We start from the raw sequence: 21,141 nt of genomic DNA, 5'->3' as shown, positions 1-21,141 counted from the left end.
TGTGTGCTTGTGTATGTGACTTCTGACTCTTTCTAATCTCTGCCTGCTGTTGGGTAGCTTTTGGTGTTCTCACTTAGCAGAGCTCTTGGATGGATAAGGTATAGCTAACCCAAGACCACCAAGTCATCTTCATAGATGAACTGCGGTTTTAACTGTATTTCTTTTGCATCTAAACCAAAAAGCTTGAGCAGCTGTGCCAGGCTGGCATTGACCAATGAGTCCTTATATATAAATTCACCTATGAGTTCTTATATTAATTGGTGTCAAGGCCAGGCTGGGGCCAGTGGTACCCAACTCTCAGGTTTGAAGTACGATTTTGATTTCCTGGTTCCTTTCCTGTAATTAGAGCCTGAAGCGCAACAGGAAGTGATATGCTATGTTCATCAGGTGGGTCAGGGAGCCCGGGTCTTAGTAGTGGTACTGGCTCTGACCAGTCCATTGCTCGATGGTAGGGTTGATGTTGCATGTCTCTTCTGTGCCTGAAGAGGGTACTGAGACTTGAATACACAGTCCTGGGTCATCAGGCTGTCCCAGCCGCAGACTGTGAGAGTAGCATTTCAGGCTGTGGCATTTGGTTCTGTCTGGTATAACTGGTGCTTCCAGCAAAGCTCCTTAAATCCTAGAGCTTCACCTCGAGAAAAACGGCATGTTGGTTCCATAAAATTGAAGCTCGTTTCTTTTGGATGTTCACCAAAGCTCAGTCAACATCAGGAAAGAGTAAAAGACTTTTGTTTAGACTGGAATTTAGTAATTGCAGTTCAGCATATTTTAACTGGCTGTGTGTGATAGGAAGGGATGCAAATAACAAAAATGCACATGAAATTTCCAGGTTTGGTGGGAGCCACCTGGCAAAGCAAAAAATTTTTTTAGGAATATTCTACTTTGCTAGACAGTTCTCAAGAATCAAATCACTCCCTCTTCCCGAAGTTGGCAAGAATATTCTGTCACCTGCTTAATTATGCTGTGTTTTATGATGCCAAGCAAATTAATCAGCCCGAAAGACCAATACCAAACTCTGTAAGATTCTAAATTGTGCTTTGCTTCCAATTAAATTTACCAGTTTATTTTTTTAAAAAAAATACATCTGCTGGAGGGAACCGTCTGGGTGCTCTTGCTTCTGATGAAATAAACCCCTGAAAGTTGGCTCTGGGCCCTTTTTCATTTGAAAAGCCTGTTTATTGTCGCCTTTTAGGTGAACTTTTTTGGGGGGGAGGGGGAGCCTCAGCTGTTAAATCCATGCTTTATAAGGGTCATCAAACCACTCTTTAACTTTTTTCTTTAAAGCTGCCAGTACATTTTCCATAGCATATTGCAAGTATCATGGAAACTTTGGCTTTGACTGACATCACACAGTAGTTATTAGTGGCACCTGCCCTTTCTCTTAAGTGTTCACGGCCAGTGCAAGGAACACTTATGTTGCGCCTTCCCTTCACAGCAGAATGAGGAGCAGCTGTGCCTCAGTGTAAAGCAATGTGGACATAAGACTGCAATGCAGAGCATATTCTCTTGTTGCTTGCCCCAAACCTAGTTCACCTCCTTGAATTTAGGTCTGCATGTGACCACAAACATGCCCACCACTCAGGGAACTAATGGGGGTGGTAGCAGCAAGTACTCTTCCATTGGAAGGTATTGTTCTTAACACAGAAATGTATTTATTTACTTCATTGATATCCAGCAGCTTGCATTGTTCTCCTTTTGTCCATTTTGATCCTCGCAAGACCACTGTGAGGTAGATTAGGCTCAGAGTGCCCTGTTTCTCCCAAAATAAGACATCCCCTGAGAATAAGACAATAAGAGGTTTTGCTGAATATAAAACATCCCCCAAAAGTAAGACGTAGCAAAGTTTTTGTTTGGAAGCATGCCCGTCAAACAGAACACCAGAGCATACAGCTGTGGAGCGGAAAAATAAGACATCCCCTGAAAATAAGACATAGCGCATCTTTGGGAGCAAAAATTAATAAGACACTGTCTTATTTTCGGAGAAACACGGTATGTGACTGGCACAAGGTCCCCCAGCAGGCTTCCACTGCAGAACAGGGATTTGAACCTGGACCCCATTCAACACACTCCCTGCTACATTAGACTCTTCAAAGTCCTTCACCTAGATTTTCTCAGTATTTCTTAAAGTAATGATGAACAGTTTTCTCCATGTTATTATCCATGTGTTGAAAATGGTGGAAGCTAAAATGGCTAAACTGAGGCTGTTGTACTTTGGTCACTAGAAAAGACAATAATGCTTGGAAAAATTGAAAGCAGAAAGAAAAGAGAAAGATCCATCATGAGGTGGATTGACTATAAAGGAATATGCTGCCACAGAAGGTGGCGACGGCCACTAACCTGGATAGCTTTAAAAGGGGCTTGGACAGATTGATGGAGGAGAAATCAATCTATGGCTGCCAATCTTGATCCTCCTTGATCTGAGGTTGCAAATGCCTTTGCAGACCAGGTGCTCGGGAGCAGCAGCAGCAGCAGCAGGCCATTGCTTTCACATCCTGCATGTGAGCTCCCAAAGGCACCTGGTGGGCCACTGTGAGTAGCAGAGTGCTGGACTAGATGGACTCTGGTGTGATCCAGCAGGCTCATTCTTATGTTCTTAAGGAGGCTTCAGCGTTTATTTTGCTAGACTTGAGCCAGGCTGTTAACATTAGCACATTTTGAAGAATATTGATTCCTAGGGTTACCATGAGTTGGAAACAACTTGATGGTTTTTAACACACACATTGAGAATTGGGGCTGAATTTGGAGGGTAATGAGTTTGCTTAAATGTTTGCTATGTGAGTTGGGTGGTGGGATCAGGACCACCACCTCCCCCGGTTCATTTTAATTGGCTTTGTTCAGATGTCAAAAATCAACATTTTGTGTGTGTGATAAGCACCAACCTGGTTTGTTGTTCTTATATGTTGCTTTCTGAAACCAAAGAGTGAAATTTCCAGTTATACTCCAGCCTATTGCAGTATTTTTATGTGGGCACCACAAAAAAAAGCAAATCTCAATTTAAGTTGTTTTTGTCGAGCATAGAGTGTGGCCTGAAATCAGAATAGAAGCTTAGCTGTTGTACCAGTTAAGATGAGACTGACTAGAATCAGTAAAAAGAAAGCAAATGCCAGAATGAACACATAGCACAGAATCAGCACATCTGAAAAGAATGCATTTTAACATCCATCTCTGCTTTTAGATTATATTCTATGTATTCCACAGATAGGCTATGTGTCTTGAAATACTCTTAATCTTTGTGGTTCTGAATTTTGGAATCAAATCCATTAGTTCAACAACTGCTAGGGATTGTGTTAAAATGAAATCCATTGGCCCAACCAAATGTGTGTTCTAGAACTATTTTTTTTAAGATTCCTGCAAACTTAAGAATTAGTTTCTTTACAGAATTAACATACAATCAAACTTTGGTTCTAGAATACTATGAGTTTTTTTCTCTCTTGAAATTCATTTGATTCCATGTTCTTCCTCTGACTGTTTTTATCCTCGCTCACACTTGCTGGTTATAACTATTCTATTTGAGGGAAGTTTAAAAGGAAACAGAATGAAAAGTTGGGATAGCTACAAAATCGTGCAGTGAGATTTCCAGTGGGAAAGCTCGTATAATCTTTCATAAAGCAATTTGCAGCTCTTATGTACCATCTAGGTACCATCTTAGCGATTGGCTAGTCCCCTCCCAGGAACCTGAGAGTAGGGGAGTTGGGGACCGGACACACCATACTTTTGGTTTATAGGTGATGCTGCTTCTACTGTTTTTAAAGGGATTTTAACTGTGACTTACTGTATTTTCATCTGTATTGTTGGCTTTGATGTATTTTACTTGTCTGTTATATTGTACACTGCCCAGAGCCCTTTGGGTAATAATCCTAATATAGTCTTGCTGAATAGGACCAGGAAGGTTTGCAAGCCAGGAAAGCTTGAGACAGATTTCCCATTGTTGGTCTTCAGGAATTAGAGGGAAGCTGACTCCCCATTGTTTTTGAGTAAGCTGCATAAAAGGGAGCCATAAGGATCAAGGTTTGGGGGTCGTTTTCTTGCCTTCTTTGTGAAAACAGTTTACTTTTATTCATTTCTTCTGAACCTGGGTAGCCCAGGCTAGCCCAATCTCCTCACATCTCGGAAGCTAAGCCAGGTTGACTCTGGCTAGTTTTTGGATGGGAGACCTCCAGCGATTACGAGGGTCGTGATGGGGAAGCAGGCATTGGCAAACCGCCTCTCTTGCCTTGAAAACCTTACACGGTCACTATAACCCAGCTGTGGCTTGGCATCACTTTCCACCACCACCAAAGGACTGTTTTTTTGTTTAAGATTTTTATTAGTATAAATATTACAAGAAACATAACATATCCAATTCATAATTCAAAATAAATGAATCAATAACCAAAATTACTTACAGTTCATTAAACCGAAATAATAGTATCCTCCCTCTTTTTTAAAAAACAATTTCTTAACCAACAAACAAGTGCGTTCACTATTGTCTCCAGTTTCTTACTTCCTACTAACCTCTGTAACATTACCACCAAATTGTTAATAACATGTTACTCCCTTTTTAAATATATATTTAGAATTTTTCTGCATTTCCAACAATCAGAAAATTAATCTTATCTATAATTTACAACATCTTATCAGCCGTTTCCAGTCATTATTATTCTTCAAATATTTTAATATTGGACTCCAGTCTCCGGTAAAGTCTTCCACGTTCCACCACCAAAGGACTTTGACAAGAGTTGTCTTTGATCTTTCACTTGTATAATGTTTAACCTGATTATACCCACTCATGTCCTTACTGACACCCTCAGATTTCTCTTTGCAGGAGTCATTATCATTCCTGCCTAGTATACCTTTTTCTTCAGTGTATTTTTCAGTTTTAGCCTTTAGTAACAGTGAGCACTGTAGCTTAATAAATTATGTAGTATAGGATATGCAGTGCAGCCAGTATGGTGCAATGGTTAGGATGGCAGGCTACAATCAGCACTCTGCCTTGGAAGTTTGCTGGATGACCCTATGCCTTTCACAGTTGTTCAGCCCATCCTACCTTGTAGGGTTGTTTTGAGGATAAAATGGAGGCAAAAACAACTTTGTAAACTCCTTTGGTTTCCCATTGAGGAGAAAGGCAGGGTTTAAATGAAGTAAATAAATGGTATTGTGACTAATACGACTGAAAGTTAAGGCTGAATCCTAGCCTACAGTGCTCTCTAATATCAAGGGAGCAGAAAGTAATGCATGTAGCTTTGTAATTGCTGTTGTGTTGTTCCAAGTTCTTCAGGCCTGAACAGATGGTAGCGTTACAAGCAGGTCATTACTCATGGTTATGTATGCTAGCTCTTTGCTGTTTCCATTCAAAAACCTCCTTTTTAAAAGTTAGTCATTAAAAAATGCTTCAGGCTGAAATCTGATTGGCACGCTTGTGGGGCAGGTGCCTTGTGGTATTAAGACACCCCCTCCAGTCCAACAAACCAAAAGGTTTGATCCAAAAAGGTAGGAGATCTCGTGATTGCTTTAGCAGACTTTGTTGTACCGTGTTTCCCCGAATATAAGACAGTGTCTTATATTAATTTTTGCTCCCAAAGATGTGTGTCTTATTTTCAGGGGATGTCTTATTTTTCTGTGTTCTGTTCGTTGGGCATGCTTCCAAACAAAAACTTTGCTATGTCTTACTTTCGGGGGATGCCTTATATTTCGCACTTCAGCAAAACCTCTACTATGTCTTATTTTTCGGGGATGTCGTGTATTAGGGGAAACAGGGTATATGGTAGCTGTAGTCGAAAACAACTATTTCTGACATGCATTCTGGGTGGAGATTTTTGCCTGATGTTAGAGCTGTTGGAACCCCAGAGAGAAATTGTATTGCCCTCTCCCTCCCCTAGGATGTTTTAGATTCACAGGATCACCACGAGTCAGAAGCAATCTGACAGCACTTACCACACACACACACAAACATGGTGTAAAGTAGCCCTTCTCTGGCAGTTACTGTAACAATGACATCATGTCGCCCTTGTTGTGGTCTCCAGGTGAAGATGAAATAGGTCTAAGCATAAGATGGCATTGAAACAACCACATGGGGCAGGAGAGTGTTTCTGTCCCACTCTTCAACCAGCCCAGTTCTGTATATGACAGCGTGGTGTAACATATACATTAGTCACTTGTCTCAGAGTTTGACAAGGAGCCTTCGGACGTCTTCCGAAATTCTTGCCCTGGCTTTACTTTTGGGTGGAACCCAAGTGATTCTGTTCCTGCTTGTGGAGTTTCCGTTCCCCCCACCACCACTTCTTTACAATAGAGACCAAAAGTGTCTTACATTGTGCGCTGTTTTATCTTCACAAAAACTCTGTGAGAGTAGGTTAGTCTGAGAGTTTGTGTGACTCTGTGAACTTCTGTGGCGGAATGGGGATTGGAATCTGGGTCTAGTGGTATAGTTGTTAAGAGCAGGGGGATTCTAATCTGGGGAACCAGGTTTGATTCCCCACTCCTCCACCTGAGTGGCAGAGGTTTATCTGGTGAACCAGATGTGTCTTCACTCCTACATTTCTGCTGGATCACCTTGGGTTAGTCACAGTTCTTTGGAACTCTCTCAGCCCCAAATACCTCACAAGGTGTCTGTTGAGGGGAGATGAAGGGAAAGGAGCTTGTAAGCCACCTTGAGTCTCCTTAAAGGAGAGAAAGGTGGAATATAAATTCAAACTCTTCTTAATTTGACACTGTGGTTCTTGGCAAGTTAGCTAAAAATAGAGGGCAACTTCTGCCTTTGGAGCCCTATTCTAGCCTGTCTCTGTTCTATTGGAATTGCATAATGATGCTTCGTATGAACTATTCATTGTTTTCCTTTTCTTTGCTCAGATGCAAGTTGGAACAGAAGTGCGTGTCAGCTTGGAAGGCCTCTAGTGGGGGGCCGCTTGAGGTCATTGGATGGAGTCCACCTCCAGTTACTGGACGGATTTCATTCTTTCCATTCTTGTCAAGCAGCTTGCTGTCAGAGCCCTGACTGTGATGCTTTTTGGCTCATGGGCAAAATGTGCATCCAGGTGAACTGCACCAGTCCTCCCAAATGTCGAGCAATACAGGCCAACACCACAGACTCCATCTTGGTATTTGTAAAGAAGTCTGGCAACGCAGTGTCCTCCCAGCCTGCAGCAGAGAGGAAAGCTCAACTCCCTAAATGGTTGAACTGGAGGGAGGGACATGCAAGATATAGTGCAAGGATGCGAAGGTCTTTCAAAGAGTCACAGAGACATAGAGTGCCTAAAGCAGACAACATCAGGAGCTCTCTAAAGAGAGAGATAAGCTCCAGTGGTGGAAGTCCCTTGAGCACCCCTGCTCCATCTCAGCCCCTGGATAATAAGGACTTGGCACAGCCTCAGTCTTCAGGGCAAGACACAAACCTTCCCAGAGACCATGTGAATTCAGACAGGGTCATGCTGCAAAAGGATAAAGGTTTAAAGGATTCAAAATCTCCAAGCCCATCTCTTCCTGTGGCCAATAATGTGAATAGCCCAAGTGATCTTGCTGGGAGCATTTCTGGGGTGGTAAGTGTTTCTCTACAATGATTGCATTGTTAATACCAACAGTAATGTTAATTCCATTGAAAAGTGTACTTATGCCAGTGAAGGTAGCAACACTTCTGAGGAATAGGTTGCATTGTGTCTTTTGTGACAGACAGGTAAACCAGGTAAGGGGAGAGTAACTTGCCCAGAACTCCCATGGTTAGCCAGTGGCAACTCCTATTTCCAAAAACGGGCTTTATGACGTATCTGCCTGATCAGGTATGTGTCATTTTTATCAGTAGAAAACGTTCTATTGGCAGTTTGGCGGTGTGTCATTCAGCAGTCTGAATATCACCTTAACTACTGTGGAATTACTTTTCCACCTTCTGTAGCTAGACTGAATCGCATTTTCTTACAGAAGGAGGGGAGGTGCTTGCTAAGAAAGAGGCCGGTCTTTCCCTTCATGTCTGTACATCTGGTGAAAGGTGTGGACCTCCTTTTCTCTACAGTGATAGTAGCTGCACACTTGGTTATTTTGGCTAATGGTTGGGGGAAGAAATTGTTTCCGTACTGCCATTAATGGTGACCTCTCTGGTTTCAGTCTGGTTTCACTTCAGCATTTGAACTGTCTTTACATTTATGGCACATTTTTGTCTGGGTATGTGAAACTGGAAGGCTTGACTTGCTTGAAAACCTAACATGAGCCTGCTTAGGAATCCTGGAGATGCCAGTTTTTTGTGCAAACCAGACCCATATGTTGTTACCCATTCACAAGCTACTATTTTTCTCAGGTATCTTAAGTTCCCTCATGTTTGTCATATGTCTTCATTTAATTGGCATTGTGGTTTGTACTTTATGGATGTTCAACCAGAGTAAACGTGGAGTCTGCTGGGTTCTGCTTACTCACTGGCAAGCATGCACCAAAAAGTCTTGTCATAAGCAGTGCATACAACCCCAAATGATGGAACTCCGGCCTTGCTCAGAAGTTTCCTTGCGAGATGTTAGAATGCTGTTTAAGTAGGTTGTGGTTTTTGAAACCGGATATTTTATTGTACCTATGCAATGCTTGCAAGTAGCAGATCACACCACACCTGTGATCTCAGAACTGCCAGCCACAAAGAACAGGATATGGCTGAAAGCCAAAAGACACTGCTAGGTAACTTGAAAATGGCCTAGTTTATGTGTGAAAGAATCACGTGACTTAACTTTGCCTTTGCTGATTCAGCTGGTCTTCTGTCCTTGGCTTGCTGGCTTTATTTCAGAACTGCTGTTTGATTTTTTTGTCTTTCATAACCAGCAATAATGCTTCCTCAAAACCAGAATCCTCTGGCCTCCTCTCATCATGCTGTCACCTAAGAAACTATCCAATATGAAAGGGGTTGCTCTCTAGTTGCTCTCCTAAGGGTCATTTCTTCCAGCCCTGGATTTGATGCACAGCAATTTCCTGCAGATTCAGAATTCAGATGTTGCATTCTGTAATTCTTCTAATTCTCCAGCAAAGCAGAGAAGTTGAAGCTGGGACTCCTTGTGAAGCCCTCTTGATTGAACTGTCCAGGATTATTGGCAAGAGTGCCTCTAAAGATCATTTTAGGATTCTTTCCTGTAAAGTATACTTTATTTCCAGGCAACAGAATGTTCAGTTTGTAAAGTTTCTTAGAGATGATTCTTCAGAATAACAGATAACAGGTGCAAAATCAGAGAAAGACTGGTCCACACCCAAGAACCAGATAGGAACATCATCCAGTGTGGTTTAGTGGTTAAGAGCAGGTGGACTCTAATCTGGAGAGCCTGGTTTGATTCTCCACTCCTCCACATTTTTTCCCATTTTATTTTATTTTATTTTGCATTTTTATCCTTCCCAGTTCAGATATATTCCCCACAGGGCTTAGGGCGGCATACAACCAAAAAAAATAATGCAGCAAACAATAAAACATGAAACAGTTAATTAAATATACCAGCTAACTCCCAAATCACAGATCCCACAACTACTAAAAAATAAAATACAATGAACTAACTTGTCTGCTCCACCTACAGCATAACCCTCCCCTTTGACCGCTGCCTTGGATTGCTGGTGGAACTCCTGTTGTCAGACTCTGCCCTCTGCAGGTGTTTCCAATGGGGTGGGTGGGGAAGAACTCTCACTCCTTTCCATAGGCAACAGACGGCAGCTCACCAGGTCGACTTTTGCTTGGCCGGCTGGCTGGCTGGCAAACCAACAGGGAGGCTCTGTCCCAGGCAGAGCTGAATAAGCAAGTGGCAGACTCTTATCTGTTGAACCAGATTTTTTCCCCACTCCTACTTGGGTGACCTTGGGCTAGTCACAGTTCATTCAGAATTCTCTCAGCCCCACCTCTCTGAATCCATGTCTTTGAGTCTCCTTACAGGAGAGAGAGGGCAGTATAAATCCAAACTCTTTCTCTTCTACTAAAAGTGTTTGCAAGAAAGGTGACAGACCCAAGTAAAGAAACTGCTCCCAAAGCAACAGGCTTTTTGGTTGAGAGGTCTGGTCACGTTTGCAGCAATCAAAGAGAGTTTCAACTAAAACAAGTGGTTAACTGGAGGGAAAAAAGCTTTTGCTTGCGCAAGTAGCAGTTAACTTTTGGGTCCCTTCAGTACAAAACAAAAATTCCTCCTAAGTCCATTGACTTCAGTGAACTTAAGTGGGTGTATCTCTATTGAAGACTGTACTGTTAGTCTCTTGAACACTGATCTTGAACATGCTTACAATTTTGTCCTAGAGAAGAATTTTTTGGTGGAATGTTGTTAAATTCATAATGCACCCAAGTGTTACTGGCTAGACAGATTTGAATACTGAACTGGGAAGTTAAAATTTTTGGCAACGTTGGTAAGCAAAGATGAATCAGCCCAGCGGTCTCAACATTCTCAGTTCTGTCAGTGGCTCCTGGGTAAGAGGTTTTCCCCACTCTGTGGTCCAGTTTTGAATGGCCATGCTCCTCAGCACTTTTAATCCATTGATCCATGTGCCTTGAGTAGAGGCGAGCCCATTCCCCATCCCTGCTACCCAAGGTCTGTCGACCAGAGGCCTGAGATGAAGTTCAAACCCACAGATCCCGTGCGCTGATCTATTCCCCTTTCCCAAATTTCATATCGTGACAAATTGTGAATTCCTTGCCCTCGGCTTGACTTTTTACATTTCACCGCTGACTCGACTAATCTGTGTTACCATTTAACTACAAAAATCAAGTGCAGACTGAGAAGATATTTCTGCATCCTGCGACTGAAATGTTCAGCTGATGCCATACAAAAGAGACTGGCTCAAGAAAGTATGCAGTATATAAAGATAAGCCTAGTTAAAGCTGAAATGTCCGGTTCTTTCTGCTCCGGGCTACCCCCCGGAATGGGGAGAGCCTGGTGAAGGAATTTTCTGATGAAAGGAAGGAAATTGTTTTCATCTGCTGTGCTGGTTTTGTTTGCCATGGTCTGATGTGTCTCTCACGACACTGAAAAGAGGGAATATTTCACAGAACCGTAAAATGACCCCTTCCCCCACTAATACCTCTGCCATGAACTTGGAGATTCTGGTTATGGGAAGAAGGAGCTTTTGTATGGTTACTAAAATCAGATTTGGTTAAGACATCTTTACCCATACAGATCTTTAGTTAAAGCACTTCATTTTTATGTATCGAATCAATATGTGTATATGCAGTTTGAGAGTTGGAAGGGGGAGCAGAATCCCTTTCCTCAGATAAGTTCCACCATGTGATTACGTCTGTGCTTGCTTTTGGACAATCCATCCATGTCTGATTTTTCCAACTAGGCCCCTGCAGGAGCTGCTACTCCAGAACCATCTCCTTTAGTTTCATTCTCCAGTCCTGTTGTCCCAGGGTTGATGCCCACTGGGGACACTGAGAAAGCCAAGCCATTCAACACTTCCATCCAGCCTTCATCCTTGGAAGAGGCTATTCCAAGTTCCAGCACTCCTCAGGGGAAAGATACCGTGACGGTTCAGCAGGTGACCTTCATTCCCACTGGCATTCCCACCAACAACAGTGCTACTGTGGCCCCAACCAATGCCGCCATATTACCCAGCACTGCTGCCCCAACCCCAGGTAAGTGGAGTCATTTTCTGGGGAAGTATAACAAAACCTGCTCTCGGTGATGCTGGCAGGGTTCTTCTGCTTCTCTTCTTAACCTGATTGTTCTCTTGCCAAGAGATCTTTTTTTGCACAAGGGTGTATTTAAAATAGCAAATCCTGTTACCTCTGCTCAAAAGCTGAAGATCAGATCAGAGAACAAATGCTCCTGGAACAATCCTCATACCTTGGCTTCTCTTCTGTGGCCCATTTCCATGTTCTCCTGTCCTTCATTTTAACCGCCTGTAGTGAAGGTTAGACTGAGAGAAGGCTGACTGGCCCCGGATCACTCAGTGACCTGCCATGGCAGAAAGGAATTCAAACATGGTTTCCTAGATCGCAGTCTGACACTCTTCCTGCAACACCATGCCGACTTTCACCAGTGGTGAAGTACACTTGAGATAGTGGCTTACATTTACATAGCACATTTCACGAATTCATACCTTATGCAAGGTAGGCTAGTAGTATTATCATCCTGCTGTTGGGAGTGAGGGAGGTGCACTGAGGCTGCGAGTACAGTGACTTGTGTCTAAGGCCCCCAGACTAGTTTGTAGCTGAGGTGACATTTGAACTTTGGACTTCCCCATTTTTAAAATCACAGATGTATTCAAAGACCCAGTGTAACACAGAGGCCATTTTCCCCTTCCCCATGCTTCTTTCAAATACACACTTAGCCTTTTTCAAGGCTGTTAAATTATCCGTTTTTGAAGCTAGAAATGTCATTTCACTTTTGTCTCCTCAGTGGAGGTTGTGAGTGGGCCAAGCAGTGGGGTACCTGCAGAAAATGATTCCCAGGGCAAGTACTGAAATTGCGCCCTCCTTCCAAAATTGTGTCCCTTGGAAAGGGTGCCCTCAACCTCTTGCCTTCCTCTCTGGCAGGTGGGCAGTGAGTGGATGGGTGGAGGCTGGTGGGTGAGGGTATGCGGTAAAGGAGTGGCCGAATGTGCCCCCCACATGACAGTCGCAAGTGGTAGCTGGACTGTCAGCCCCCTTTGCCCACCCTAGGTATGCCACTGGGACCAGGAAAGGCAAAGTTGTTTAAAAAGAACTGCAGTGTTTATGCAAATGGAACCAGAATCAAAGCTAGATTCAGTGATACTGCAAAGGAGACACAGCGGGTTAAGTTATATGGGATCTGTATACTTGCTTCAACTTAAAATGGTTCTCAGTTTCAGCTCAGAATTCTATGAATTCTCAGTCTGTGTGTGAATGGCTAAGCTTTACTGCTGTGTAAATAGAGGCCTTCTTTGTCAGCTAAATCAGCCTTCTTTGTGTGGCCACTGCTATAACAGAGGAGCTAGATTGTCTACTGAAATGCATCTGATTGAACCTTCCATATTCCTGCTGCATCTGGCTGAACAGGCCTCCCCTCCAAGTGCAGGGCAAAAGAGGCATGTTTCATCTGTTCCAAGAAGGACAGAGATGGTTCTTGTCTAAGTCATTCTGTTGCTGCTGTTGTTGTTCACTTTGAGGTTCAGATCTAATCTGGGTTCTGCATTTGACAAATGAAATAGTGCAGATTACCATTCCAAGGGAGTGGCCATATGTATTTCATGCACCCAAGAGAATCTTGTGGCATCTTAAATATCAACCAAATTATTCTGGTAAAAGCTTTTGTGAGCTGGAGCCCATGTTTTTGAATTATCAGGATTTACCACATAATACAATAGCACACAACCATCTAATCAAAATCCATGTGTAGCACTGTTCCAAGTTCCAGAATATTTTAGCTTGTCAAACTGAATTGAGAAGCAGATGACCCCTTCACACAATAATGTTTTCATTCTGAATTCTGGTGTAGGAATGAAAAACAACAACAATTGTCACCACCTTTACCTTTTTGATTCTGATTCTCCTCTACAGTTATTAAGAAACTGGCAGTTTCTGCTGGAGACAGCGTGCAGGTGACCCTTCCAAAGAGCGAAGTGGAGCTGAATGCATATGTCTTGCCTCCTCCAACTGAAGGTAGGATTTGAGTCCACGCCACACCTTATGAAGCAGGAAGCCCTTGAAAATGCCGCTGGTACTGTTCAATAGATGCCAGTATAATGACCATTCAGAACTGAGTGATGGTTGAGACTGTTTACCTTATTTTTGCCACTAAGATCTAATGGTATGGCCACAGCAGCTTTGGGGGAAAATCAGTATTCCACACACACCACTCAATTTCTGAACTAGCCTTTTTGCCTGCTGCCTCTTCCCCTGTGGTTGACCCACCTTTTGAATGGCTTGTACCTATGAAAATGCAAGCACATCTCCGTGGGATGATTCTTTCCCAAAAGACCTGTGGGCTGTAAACAGTTGTGGGAATAGGCGTCAAATAAACTGTTAAAAAAGAATACTGTTATGGCTCCTTGAAAAGAAATTTTAAGTGCCTGATCTGTGCTCTCTCATATTGCAAGTGTGATTTTTTGTCATTTTAGGAAGTACCTATTCCTATGACTGGAGACTGATCACCCATCCCACTGATTATAGTGGAGAGATGGAGGGCAAGCACTCTCAGATCCTTAAGTTATCCAAAGTAAGTACCTTGCTACTTTTGATTTAGTGCAAAAGGGAGACTGACTGACTGGCTGACTTGGCACCTAACAGTGTGGAGGAAGCAAATATAGCAGCAAGTTATTTGTGCTATAGTAGAAGAGTAAAGGAGCCATGTGGCGTAGTGGTTAAGTGCTTGCACTGCCACTCACATGGTCAGGAGTTCGAGCCCCCTGTGGGTCAGATATCCTGGCAGCTGGCTCATGGTCAACTCAGTGCAGAAGGCATCATTTCAAGGTGTGCAGCAGTGACTGGGGAATTTTAGAGTTGGTGGAACTGTCATGTGTGTGGTGATGAGGTTGCCTGCATGTTAAACATGTGTTCTTCATATGCTTGTGCTACTGCAATGTTCTCCTGTGTGTGCCCACAGGATTTGGGACATACCCTCCTCAGGGTTAATCGCTGAGCTACCATCATCTTCTCAGAAGTCAGTTTTACATTGAACTGACTAATGTTTGCTCCTTCTTTTCTTCCTCAGCTCACAGTCGGCCTGTATGAATTCAAGGTAATAGTCGAGGGTGACAATGCATATGGTGAAGGAAGAGTGAACGTGACAGTGAAGCCAGGTATGCCCGGCATTGGTATTTTGTCCCTTCTGCTCATAAACTAGATGTCTTCTGGGCTTTATCATGGCAAAGTAACTCTCCTCCTGAGCTAGAAAGACACGCAGGCTGTTTGGCAGATCAGAGTAGTGCTGTTGTCAATTTTACTGCATTTTAGTTGCCCAGAAGTGTTTGGTTGCTTCTGTTAAGAGCCTGCTTCAAGAAAGAAAAGTGGGTGAGTGGTAAAACTATTTCCCATTCTACCTCCAGCCATTCTTGCTCTGGTCACACAGTAGTTTCTGAAGCCTGCAAAACTAGTGAACAGAACCATTCATGGGATGAATGTGTGCACTATGAGGAGTTGTCCTGGCTGTGTCCCACCTTCTGCTCCCTGGAAGCATCACTGATAGTTTCCACATGGGGATGAGCTTGTGTTGTTTCCCCCAATGCTGGCATGGCTGTTGTTAAAGTGCAGTGGCTGCGGCAGGGCTTCCATGGTGCAACATTCCTACTGTTTCTTGCTTCAGGCCCCCAGCTGCAGCCACCTCTCCATGCCTTTCTCCTTAAATCTCTGGAAGGAAAAGGGGATAGAGTTTTCATTTCAAAAAAAAAAAGCTGGGAATTTTGGGGACTTATTACCCTTACTCTTACAGAGATATGAAAGTGCGAATTTGTGAAAAAAGGTACCAGGAAAGAATGAATATCACCGGAAAATACCAAGGAATATGGCTGACATGTGGGTGGGAAAATCTGAATTTTCCCACCTACACAGGGGCCACCCAGGCTTCACTGCAATCCTTCCCAAAACTTAGGAGCAAAACAGGTTTGAGAAAGATTGGAAGAGCCAGGGAAACTCTAGGAGGTGCGTGAATACACCATGGTGCTGTAGAGGGAACTCTTCATAGACTTTGAGCAAATAAGCCCTGCTAGGAGCTCCCACCAGTAGTAGTTCCAGAAAGACAGATGTGCTGAGTATTTTGCAGCAAAAAAAAAAGCACCATTCCTGCAGAACTCTGAAGGCTTAAGCCATTCATTATGGTCTTTCTTGAACTAGGATGCTTCCCATGTGAGTTTACACCCAAATAAACTTATTCCTCTTGAATAAGATGCTTCAAGACTTGCTGTTTTAGCAGCACCTAGTGGTCTTTTGGGGATGAGCTGTAGCAAGAGTAGTAGGAGTAGTGCAGGATTAGTTTTCCGGTGAGACTCAAACTGCTTCACCAGCAATCTAGGACCACATGGCAGATGAAATGGCTGATGCTGAGAAGAATGGCTGGTTCATGGCTGAAGCAAGTTTGAATAAAAGTTTGAATAAAATAAGAGCATTTCTGTAGTGTTGCCTGAGTGCATTTCAATAGCCTTGTAAGGTAGATCAGCATTATGGCTGATATGAAGCAGGGGCCGAGAGAGAATGGCTTGTTTAAGGCTGCATTATGAGTTTGTGTCAGAGGTATGTACTTTGAGCTTATGGTAGGCTTCTACTGTCCTTATCCCCAGTTCCCTACTTTCCACTGCATACTTCCAACTTGTGCAATTCAGGCTGCATTTGGGGGCGGGGGTCAGTGAGATAAGGAAGTTGCATTCCAAGCCAAAGTCTGGAACTGGGAACTTCTGATCGATAGTTCAGTCTTGTAGCCGCTATTCTATTCCAGAATACTGTGATGACTCTGCTGTGACTGTCACACCTGTGCTGTCTTTTTTTAGAGCCTCGAGTAAATCAGCCACCCGTGGCTATTGTTTCTCCCCCGTTCCTGGAGATCTCATTGCCAACCACCTCTACGGTAATTGACGGCAGCCGTAAGTACCCTCGTCAGCGAGCTTCATCTGCTTTGTGGAGCAGTAGGGAAGAGGGATGGAGAAAGCAGAACACCTGGTCGTAACAGGGTTCTCGGGGACCTTGGCTGATATCTCATTAGGATATTAATTAATTAATTATTAAAGTACTTTACTATACGCTTGGAGCATGGCCCTCCTTTACTATACTCTGTCATGGCCCTCCTTTCTCACTGAGACTCAAGGCGGATTACATGATGTAAAACAATGCAGTCCAACAGCATGAGGGCTTTTATAAGCAATGCAATAGGACTAGGATTACAAAAATTGGAGACAGTGCAAGCAGTGTAAAAGATATGTCAAGTGATGCAGGAAATTACAGATGCATTGATGCAGAGAATTACAAAGTAGAATAATACACCCAATAAATACCATACCTGGTCTTGTGCCCCTTTATAAAAGCTCCTTTCTGACCTTTTCTATTATAGTATAGCCCTATTCCCTTTGGAAAAATGCCCTCCTAAATAATTCTGTTTAACTTTTGTTTTAATTTTAAAATTTTACTTCAATACACTTGATAAACATAGACATAGACATAAAACATAAACCTTCATATTCTTACAGTTTATGTGGAGCTTGCTGTCTAAAATTACATTTTCAGATTATATTACTTTGTCTTTTCAAAATATCTTTATATCTATTAACATATTTATAATAATATATGTTGCAGTGGCGTAGGAGGTTAAGAGCTCATGTATCTAATCTAGAGGAACCGGGTTTGATTCTCCGCTCTGCCACCTGAGCTGTGGAGGCTTATCTGGGGAATTCAGATTAGCCTGTACACTCCCACACACGCCAGCTGGGTGACCTTGGGCTAGTCACAGCTTCTCGGAGCTCTCTCAGTCTCACCTACCTCACAGGGTGTTTGTTGTGAAGGGGGAAGGGCAAGGAGATTGTAAGCCCCTTTGAGTCTCCTACAGGAGAGAAAGGGGGGATATAAATCCAAACTCTTCTTTTTCTTCTTCATTTAACTTTGTTCTTAATTTTCAACTATACAATTTAAAAACACATTCCATTTATTTTGAAGTTCTGAAATTGATCTGTTATGAGTGAAGGATGTTAGTTTTGCCATTCAGTTAATTTACTCATCCATTCATCCAAGCCTAGATATGTCTGCACCTTCCGTTTTGCTGCATGTATTACTGAGAGCCAGAGTGGTGTAGTGGTTAAGAGCTGGTGCACTCTAATCTGGAGAACTGGGTTTGATTCCCAGCTCTGCCACTTGAGCTATGGAGGCTTATCTGGTGAACCAGATTAGCCTGTGCACTCCAACACATGCCAGTTGGGTGACCTTGGACTAGTCACAGTTCTTTGGAGCTCTCTCAGCCCCACCTACCTCACAGGGTGTTTGTTGGGGTGGGGGAGGGAAAGGAGATTGCAAGCCCCTTTGAGTCTCCTTACAAGAGAGAAAGGGGGGATATAAATCCAAACTCTTCCTCTTCTTGCCACCGTCACCATGTACTTAGATAATTCATTATATATTTTTAGAATATTACTATGTACAATATTTATGAACATGCCTGAGGTGGTCAGGAAGCCACGCTTCAGTTATCCTGCTAGTGAAGTAAAGCAGAATTGTTATTAAACATGTTATTAAATAATTTAGTTTTTACTTCACTTGTGGGATGACAGGTATGTGGCTTCCAGACTACCTCAGGCACCTGCACTACCTGCACTTCCAGACCCTCACTTCAGAACACCAATTCAATCTTTTATGGGGTTAAAGTTTTTCACAGCCAGCATGTAAATACTGCATTTGAATTGCTCAGGTCTACCACATGGTGCTTTGTCTCGGTAACACGTTTTTAACAACTGTTTGTGCATGCTCAAATATGAGCCTCCTTTGTTTTTCATTTCTAATGTTAGTGTGCTTGCAAGAGAAAGATGTGGCTTAGATTCTGTGATTCTTTTTAGTAAAGTTAGCAAGGTATGTCTTGAAAATTGCATGTATTCATGCTTGTGGGAAGATACAAAGTCACAGAATCATTCTCACCTCATGAAGCTGCTTTAATGCTGAATTAGACCCTTGCTCAGACTAGATTACTATCCGCTGCTCCGACTGAGGTCTCAGACAGTGAGATTTTTCCCAGTCCTGCTTTCTTATTTCCTTTTATTTGGAGTTTGCCAGGGATTGAACCTGATACTCAACCATTGAACTGTAACTTCAGTTGTTTTAATCCAGCAACCGCTTCAATTCAGATTATCTGTTCTTCTTTCTATTCATAACATTATGCATAGATTTCCAGTTTTAAAATATTTATTTTTTCCATTTGTCAAAAACAGACATACCATCATCACAGCCTTACGTTGGTCTGAGAACGATGTTAAACTCTCCTCTGGCTTCCTTATTTGCATTTATTGGGATGGCCGTGGTTCAAAGGAAATCCTAATTAGTTGTTTTTAATGCATTAGAAAGCACTGATGATGACCGGATTGTCAGCTACCACTGGGAAGAACTGAAGGGACCTTTGCGGGAAGAGAAGGTTTCTGCAGATACTCCTATTCTGAAATTGACCAATTTGGTTCCTGGAAACTACACGTTCAGGTAAAGAGCCAAGTGTGGGTTTGCTAAATTTTCAAGGTCCAAAATCCAGTGCCAGATTGCTGAAACGAATGAATAAAATAAGATTTATGTTGTGTTCTTTGTTCCTGTGTGTTGGATGAAAAGGCTGTGCAAGTGATCGGTGGTGGGGAGGGAGTGGGAAAATGTAACATAAATTGACCTTAATTTTTTTCTCTCTAGACATTTTCTTTCCTAGTCTACATAGTTTAAAAATGAGATTAAGCTACAGTATGGGTATCATAAATGGATTACTGAGCAGGGATAAAAGGTTCAGGAGCCAACTGATTATTCTGAAAGTCCTGATGTATGAGCACATCTGTGGCTAGCTTGAGATGAGATTCTTTTTTTCTTTCATAACAGGTTCAATTTGCTAGAAGAGGGTTGTCCTGAGTCCTGCAATAATTTTGTTTTCTCCGGATTTAGTTCAGCATCAATTGGAATGAGGGTTATCAGCAGATCTGCTGTTTTCTTTGTGGCAGAAATATTCAAATCATGAAAAGGGAAACCCATGTCACTGATAGCTGTGCGAGAACAAAAGCTAGTAAAAAAATCATTTTTTCCAGTATACACTGTGTGGCCCCTGGGTTTGTGCTGCCCCTTTGAAATACCACCTGTGTTGGTGGTTCCCGATTGCAAAAGCTGTTTCCGAAGCTTCTTTGTTAATATTTTAAAATAATAAACCACTACCCCAGCTCTTTATTTTCTTCATTTATAATCTGCCTTTCTCCCCAGTGGGGACTAAAGGCTTACATCATTTTCCTCTTTTTATTGTATCTTCACAATGGCCCTGAGTGTATGTGATCGGCCCGAGATCAACCAGCAAGAGCTTCCACAGCACTGTGGTGATTCAAACCGAGAGTCACCCATGCTTGGTCTTTTGTTATAGATCTCCTAGAGAGAGGGAAGTCGAACCTCTGTTGTACAGGAAAATAATATGTATCCATGTTTAAAGGACTTCTTATCTCTGTTTGCTAAGTCTGCCCTGGAGAGAAATTTGCATTTCTGGTTGTCTCTGTTGGCAGGTATTATCCACAATGCTCATAGTAAAATGCTTGTTAAAGTTTGCCTGTTGTTTTATGATAAGGGATTTCTTTTAATGCTCTGAGAGTCATATGAAACCTCTTACATTCAGCAATGAATGCTGGCTTTATTTATAAAGGCAAGCTGCTGTTACACATTTGCAAATAGTCCACTTGTTGCTCCCACTTTATAGGGAATTTGGTGAGAGCACTTAGGAAGAATTCTCTTGGAGTTTCATAAGGCAGAACTGCCCACACAGCATGTGGACCTATGCATTTCACTCCCACAAATATGAACAAGTGCAAAAACATGTTGCCTGGCTCTGCAGCAAGTAGTGGGGAGATGGGAAATGCTGCAAATACCATCCACCCTTGGACATCTGCTTTATTCTGAGCAGAGGCAGAGCTACCAGGGCAGGGGGCGCGCATTGTACCGGGAATGTGCCTCGTCCCCCCGTCCCCTCCCTTGCGGGCTCCAGCCCCCACCCCCCACCCCCGACACACTTATTTTAGCTCAGCCTGAAAGTGGAGGCTGGAAAAGTGGCCTGTTCACTTGAGGCTGAAAACGGCCTGGTGGGAACTATACTTCCCAGGAGACCTTGCGAGCCCCAAGGTCTCCTGGGAAGTGTAGTTCCCACCAGGCCTCAAGTGAACAGGCCACTTTTTCCAGCCTCCACTTTCAGGCTGAACTAAGGGGGGGGGGGGCAGAAAACCCAGAGTGCGCACCGGGCACGCCTCTGAGTCAGATCCTTGGTCCAGTAGGCTCCCTACTTGCTGCTGCTTTCTAAAGATTCAGAGAAACACTTTGCTGAACCTTGGTATGGTCTTTTCAAGCTGAACATAAGGATTCAACCTGGGGCCTTCTGCCTGTGAAACAGCTTCTCCACCTATGAGCTTTTGGCCCTCTCCTCATGAAGAGGTGCTCTCTGATGCAAAGAGCAACCAATTGGCTGGTTCAGTTCAAAGCTCTTCCTTCTCCTGCAAACTTGTGCAGTGGCTTCAGCACATCTCCCTTCCCTTTTCCTCCCCTCCCTGCACCAGCAACAGGAAGTTATAGGACTTAGAAGTTACTCCATGGAA

General features: G+C 43.0%; 1 protein-coding gene across 3 annotated transcripts in view; it reads left to right on the top strand.

Annotated features, from left to right (window-relative positions):
• Positions 1 to 21,141, top strand: part of KIAA0319L (KIAA0319 like) — a 53,484-nt gene that overhangs the window by 12,929 nt on the left and 19,414 nt on the right. For 2 of the 3 annotated variants that reach the window (XM_048500041.1, XM_048500042.1), the window contains exons 3-9: positions 6,829 to 7,514; positions 11,251 to 11,542; positions 13,430 to 13,531; positions 13,990 to 14,087; positions 14,583 to 14,670; positions 16,351 to 16,443; positions 18,892 to 19,024. In XM_048500041.1, coding sequence (XP_048355998.1) covers positions 6,829 to 7,514; positions 11,251 to 11,542; positions 13,430 to 13,531; positions 13,990 to 14,087; positions 14,583 to 14,670; positions 16,351 to 16,443; positions 18,892 to 19,024 — 1,492 coding nt within the window. The remainder of the gene's footprint in view (positions 1 to 6,828; positions 7,515 to 11,250; positions 11,543 to 13,429; positions 13,532 to 13,989; positions 14,088 to 14,582; positions 14,671 to 16,350; positions 16,444 to 18,891; positions 19,025 to 21,141) is intronic. The other variant, XM_048500043.1, reaches the window with a different exon arrangement.

This window comes from Sphaerodactylus townsendi, linkage group LG06 (assembly GCF_021028975.2).
Source record: "Sphaerodactylus townsendi isolate TG3544 linkage group LG06, MPM_Stown_v2.3, whole genome shotgun sequence".
In the NCBI taxonomy this organism is placed as follows: Eukaryota; Metazoa; Chordata; class Lepidosauria; order Squamata; family Sphaerodactylidae; genus Sphaerodactylus; species Sphaerodactylus townsendi.
The sequence above is the reverse complement of the archived record's forward strand: the minus strand, read 5'-3'. Positions and strand labels throughout refer to the sequence as shown.